Below are 6,621 nucleotides of genomic sequence, written 5' to 3'. Positions count from 1 at the left end.
CCAGGGGGCCTCCCGCCGGGCGAGACGCAGCACCGGGCGCGCCCCACCGCCGGGCGCACCGCCGTCCATTCCTCCGCCGGCACCACGGGGAACCCCCCGCCGGCGCCCGCGGAATCGCCTCCCTGGTCGCCCAGACGCACGAGAGCCGTTGGGACACTCATTTTTTTAAAAAAAATAGTTGTAATGACTCATTAACTTGTCCTATGATGATTCATTTAGTTTTTAAATATGGAATGTTTGTTTACCATGTTACTCGGCTAAAAATGTCCCGGGCTTGGCTTGGCATTTTTAAGTCAGGATTTCGTAGATCTTAGCCTGAAACTCGACCCAGTCCTTGTTTCTTGAAAAAACTATGCATTTATGACGTCACCTTCCTTGCCCGTAGCCCGTTGTGAGTGAACAAATGCGCAGTGGTCCAGTTATTATTCAATTTTATCTGGATAGGATGCTAGGATGACCGGTTTAGAGCAAAGTTTTCGTTCAAAAAGTAGCTATTGCGGAAGTTTTAAAACAATGTTCACATATTAAATAAAAAGTTCAAGATTTTCCAAAAAAATATTGATTTTTTTTATGGAATTTAAAAATTGTTCATAACTTTTTATAAATTGTTTGCTAATTGAAAATGTGTTTCTGAATTTTACAAAAGTTCACAAATTTGAAAAACAAATAATGAATTTAAAAAATGCCCCTAAATTTTCATAAACTTCGTGAATCTATAAATGTTCAAAATATTCATGTTTATTTTCTTAAAATGTCAGTTTAAAGAATGTTCCCAAATTTTAAAAATGTTTTTGAATTTTTAACAAGTTTCAAAATAAAAAATGTTCAAGATTATTTTGAAAAAAGAACACGTATAAGAAATGTACATGCCATGTGTGCATGTGGTTTATATAGGCCATGTACCTGCTCGGTAAAGTGAAGCAGATATCTTGAGTATAGAATGAGTGGTGTATATAGGTATGGGGAGAATATCATACGAAAACCAATATTTAAAGAAAACTCCGTGGAAACCATGTTTGAAAGTTTCAAAAAAATTGAAAAAAAGAGGGATGTTAAGAGGATGATGTTCCATTGTAACATGAAATTTCAAGTAAAAAACACATTACGGAATGCGAGTTATGAAAAAGATAAATTCAGCCACGAATAGTGATTTTATTATTCGGCACTATCCAATGGTGATTTTTTCTTTTTCATAGCTCACATTCCGTAATGTGTTTGAGCATGAAATTTTGCATGGCAATGAACATCGTCCTCTTAACATCCCATATATTTTGAGATTTTTTTTTAAACTTCAGAACATCGTTTTCGCATGGTTTTCATCGGTTCCCACTGAATGTTGGTTTCGGTATGATATTTTTCCTATAGGCATGTACCTGCTCTGTGTTAATACAAAATCCACACTATGATTTGTAAAGTAGAACTTATTAGTACACATTACTGCACCACGATTACTTTACATGATACATAAATAATAATTATTTACCATACCGTGTTATAAGTAAATGGTTTGTTCCACACTTTTTGAGAACTACCAGGTCCTTTTTGCATCGTTGGGCATTATCCATGATGATGTGGCCAGTGTGGCGTCGCCGGGAAGCGAAAGCAGAGTGGCAATTTTGCCTACGAAAGTTGGCAGTGGTGCGCGTCTCACTCTCACCGGTAATCAGCACTTGCGATCAGCGATCTACGTTTGCACCCACGAGGGAATTATGACAAAACATAAACTTTATGGCTCGCTGTTTCAAGATCTATACTCATTACGAAGATGAAGCTGGTGACAATTTCTCACAAAACAGGTCTTTAACAACAACTCCAGAACAAACTTTGGGCGCCTACTTCGACACACCGCAGGCTCAACTGCCGGCATCGCACTATCCCCGCATCATGTAGTTCTCCAACCTGCAGTGAAACAGAACGGTTCATTCAGAAGGCTTCAATACTGCGTTTATCTAGAACACAATCATGATTCCCAGATAGAAAAGTGACCATGCAATTGTTAATGGGACAGAACCATCAAGAAAGAATCAATATGAAGGAATCAAGTACAGTCATCCAGGGCAGCCGAATTCACAGTATCATAGTCAAGATTTCGGAGGAAGAGATTGCCACCCTCATTACATCCAGTTCTTGAAAATAGCTACTGTTCCTAGTTGTAGAGACCAATATTCAGACCAAAGGTGATTGAATTTCGGGATAGCACCATCAAGTCAAAACAGTAGAAAGTAAAAACAACCCATTACTTCTGACAAACAATTCATTCAGAATTTCAATTTGTCTGGTCGCACTCGTGGGATTATTTACATGGTCAAACACAAAGTCAACAGTCAACCCCCAATTCTCCACAGCTGATTACCCATTCACCCGAATTCTCCTACCAAACTAGAAATCGGGAGGTCTATTTGGAGGAAGAAAAGATCTACTAAAATCTAGCTTACTAAATATTGCTCAGATCGCAGTAATGTCCTAAGAAGATGTGCTAAAACCCACCACAGAACTCAATTTCGCAGGCCTGCAGCCGCAAAATCGACGGGGGCAGGCGCGCACACCGCAGATCCGACAGATCACAGCGCGAGACAAGAGGATCCAAGCCTAAGCCGTGCACGCAAGAAGAAGACGAGGTCAGAGACGCGGGCATACCTAGCCGGAGCCGACGATGATGTTGTTGATGGGAATGAAGATGAGCTTGACGAAGAACCCCACGAACCCCATGACGACGAACCCGATCGCCGTCCGCGCCGCCACCTTGGTGAACTCTGCGCACGCGCGGAGAGAGAAACGGCGTCAGATCTGGACGGAAACAAACCGGATCCAAAGACCGGGAGGCAGAGGACGCTCAGCGGTTGAGGATTTACCCTTGCGGTCGGGCTTGTGGCAGCGCTTGACGAGGCGGACGCTGTCCTTGGCGAACTCGCGGAGGGGGTCGACGACGGAGTCCACGGCGTCCATGGCTGCTGCCGGCGGGAAGGCGAGATCTCCGAGCCGACGACGACGAGGTCGCGCGCGTGAGGGGAAGGGTGGAAGCCGACGGCGAATGCTGTTTGGATTTGTGCGGGTGGGTTTCGCGGATGGATGGCTTCTTTTATAAACTTTTTCTGCACAAAAGCGTGAACTGCCTGGATGGAAGTATTGTCAATGTTCGACTGCCGGAGAGGAATGCTTATCCTCAGCTTCCACGTCGCTCGGCCAATCCGAGGCTGACACGTGTAGATATAGCTCAGCCCTCTTGCTGTGTGCCCTGGCAGATGGGCCAATCATGTCAGAACGGGTGTCAAACGAGTCGTGTGAAAATAAGGTAAATTATTTCTTTTTCGGGGTATATCAAAGTTGTGGTATATCTGTGTGCCCTGATATGTTTGCCATCCTTTTTCGGCGTCGCCACTTGTATATATACCCTTTTGTTTAAAAAGAATCGACGATGTGTACTTATCTTGTAAGTAATATAAAAAGAAAGTGAATAATTGATTAAATGGTTCATGGTGACGCAAAAATGGCAACCATATTCAAAAGTCAACACAGTGACATACAAAAGGTTCATCTTGCCACTATTTTGTACTCTAGACTTGATCCAAACGCTCTTATATTAATTTATAAAGAGAGTACATAGCAACTCGTGGATCAATATAGCAGGATAGGCCTCCAAATCAATATCACATCTTGTACCGATGTTACCGAATAAAATGGCTGTATACAAATCATCTATCAATATCACAAGGTAGGAGTCCAAATCACCGTATATATGGCATGAATATGAACGTAAAAAATACGTAGTAATCCGAAACTGATCCGGCTATGTCACATCTAGATGTGAAATAATATCTCACATCTAACTATAACATCATCCCATATCATTAGACTAGCCCATCAGATTGTTCTATTATTCGTTTGTTTCGGTTCCTTTGATTTTTTTTAGTGCGGCCCAAAAAAGACACACAGACGAGCCCACAAGGTCGTTCTATTATTTGTTTGTGTCTTCATCTTTGTTTTAAAGCGACAAAAAGAAAAGACATGCACAACGCTCCCCTGAGGAATCAAACTTGTATCTCATACTAACTCTACCAGTACGACAAATCAATGGTACTGCAATTTTACAAGCAGGAAACCTTTAATAACATAGTAGCGCGTCTCAGATTAGCAGATAATTTTTGAAAAAAAATGACAACTTTTTAGCAAATTGCGAGCAATTTTTAAATGACGGATATTTATGAAAACACATATAATTTTTAAAATTTCGAATAGTTTTTGTGACTAGGGCTCGTCTAAGATGATGTCACCCCTAGTCCACTACTTGTAAAGCTTAAGAGTTACTTAGATATGATTAGCATTAGTGAATAAATTTTAAAAACGGAAAATCGTTCAAAAGTTCGAGTATTTTTGTAAAACAGAATTTCTAAACCCGTGAGGTTTTTTTTTTTGAAAAACATGATCTTAATTTGCTATTTTTTTACATTTTTTTGGAAAACCCAAACACTTTTTGAAAAACAAAGATTTTTTTTCAAATTCCAAACACTTTTTGAAACAAAATAATGAAAAAGAACAATATTTTCAAAACAAAACAAAAAAGTAAAAAGGAAAGGAAAGCTCAAGGAAAACCCATGAAGAAAAACAAAACAAACAAAACGGATCCTAGTTACTTGGGCCGACACATCTGCAATTTGCTCGCTTCTTGCCCTGTACGAAACATCATCGTTTTGCCGTAGTGAGTGGTGTATAGGAGATTTGAAGGGTGGGCTTTCAACCGAGACGATAACAACATTTATGGGCCCACTTGCAAGTCGATGGTCTTGCAACGAGGTTGGGAAGATGTAAATGCCAAGTTACGAGTCAAGGGGTGGGCTTGCTATCGAGAAGACAATAACACCTATGGACCTAGTTGTGAGTCGAGGGATGGACTTGCAAGTGAGACAACACTTACTACATGCCCAGTTGCGGGTCGAGGGTGGACTTGCAACCGCGAAGACAAGAACACCTATGGGCCCGGTTGCGAGTCGAGGGATGGACTTGCGAGTGAGACAACACTAACTACGTGCCAAGTTGCGAGTCGAGGATGGACTTGCAATTAGGACAAAAAAGATCAGCCCTCGGTTGCGAGTTGAGGATAGACTTGCAACTGGGACAAAAAAGGTCGGGGCCACAGTTGCAAGTCGAGGGTGAAATTACAACTGGGACAAAAAAGGTCAGACCCCAGTTGTTATTCAAGGGTGGACATGCATTTGGTAAAAAAAAACTTGGGCCCCATTTTGTGAGTTGAGGATGGACTTGCAACTGGGACAAAAAGAAGGTCAGGCCCTAGTTGCGAGCCGAGGGTGGGGTTGCAACTGGAAAAAAAGGGTTGGGCCCCAGTTACGAGTCGAGGGTGGACTTGCAACTCCAACAAAAAAGTGTTGGGTCTGAGTTGCGAGTTGAGGGTTGACTTGCAACTAAGACAGAAAAAGGTCCGGCCCCAATTGCGAGTCAAGGGTGGATTTACAACTGGGACAAAAAAGACTGGGCCCAGTTGCGAGTCGATGATAGACTTGCAACTAGAATAAAAAGGTTAACCCCAAAAAGTGTTGGGTCCAAGTTGCGAGTCGAGGTGGACTTGCAACTGAGACAAAAAAATGTTTGGCACCAGTTGCCGGTCAAGGGTGTACTTGTAATTAGGACAAAAAGTATTGGGCCCAGTTGCGAGTCAACGGTAGACTTGCAACTGGGATAAAAAAGGTTGGCCCTAGTTACGAGTCGAGGGTGGACTTGCAACTCCGACAAAAAAAGTGTTGGGTTTGAATTGCGAGTCAAGGGTGGACTTGCAACTAAGACAAAAAAAGGTCGGGCCCAGTTGCGAGTCAAGGGTGGACTTGCAGCTGGGACAAAAAAGATTGGGCCCAGTTGCGAGTCGATGGTAGACTTGCAACTAGAACAAAAAAGGTTAACCCCCAGTTGTGAGTCGAGGGTGGACTTGCAACTCGGACAAAAAAATATTAGGTCCGAGTTACGAGTCGAGGATGGACTTGCAACTGAGATAAAAAAATCGGCACTAGTTGCGAGTCAAGGATGGACTTGCAACTGGGACAAAAAAGATTGGGCTCAGTTTTGAGTCAAAGATAGACTTGCAACCAGGACAAAAAAGGTTGACCCCCGGTTGTGAGTCGAGGGTGTACTATCAATTGGGGGAAAAAAGGTCGGGCCCGAGTAGGAACTCAATGGTGGACTTGCAACTTGGAGGAAACAAGTCGGGCCCCGGTTGCGAGTCGAGGGTGGACTTGCAACTGGGACTAAAACAGATCGGGCTCCAGTTGCGAGTCGAGGGTGAACTTGCAACTGGTCCTCAGTTGTGAGTCGAGGATGGACTTGCAGGTAGAACAAAAAATACAAAATTACAAAAATTAAATCCATTGAGGTGGGAAATTGAGTGCTTGCATGGAAAATGCAAAAAAATAATCAAAAGACGACAAACATAGATGAGGCACTATTTCCATAAAAATATTCACGAATTTAAAAGGTGTGCACAAACTTTTATAAAAAGTATTTTTACAAAAATATAAAAAAATCCAATTCAATATAAATAAATAAATAAAATGGACCAAATGAAAGTGAAATAAGGAAATAAAACAGACACGAAAAGAATAAATCAAAATAAAAAAT

The 6,621-nt window shown here is 41.9% G+C and overlaps 1 protein-coding gene across 1 annotated transcript; it reads right to left on the bottom strand.

The window, feature by feature from the left end:
• Positions 1 to 1,707: 1,707 nt before the first annotated feature.
• Positions 1,708 to 3,118, bottom strand: LOC119340430 (protein transport protein Sec61 subunit gamma). Its single transcript, XM_037612338.1, has 3 exons — positions 2,853 to 3,118; positions 2,638 to 2,753; positions 1,708 to 1,899 (listed from the first exon to the last, which is right to left on the bottom strand). The coding sequence occupies exons 1-2, from the start codon at positions 2,944 to 2,946 to the stop codon at positions 2,638 to 2,640; spliced, it is 210 nt and encodes a 69-aa protein (XP_037468235.1). The 5' UTR covers positions 2,947 to 3,118; the 3' UTR covers positions 1,708 to 1,899.
• Positions 3,119 to 6,621: the final 3,503 nt, after the last annotated feature.

The sequence above is a fragment of the Triticum dicoccoides genome, chromosome 7B (assembly GCF_002162155.2).
Source record: "Triticum dicoccoides isolate Atlit2015 ecotype Zavitan chromosome 7B, WEW_v2.0, whole genome shotgun sequence".
NCBI lineage: Eukaryota > Viridiplantae > Streptophyta > Magnoliopsida > Poales > Poaceae > Triticum > Triticum dicoccoides.
The sequence above is the reverse complement of the archived record's forward strand: the minus strand, read 5'-3'. Positions and strand labels throughout refer to the sequence as shown.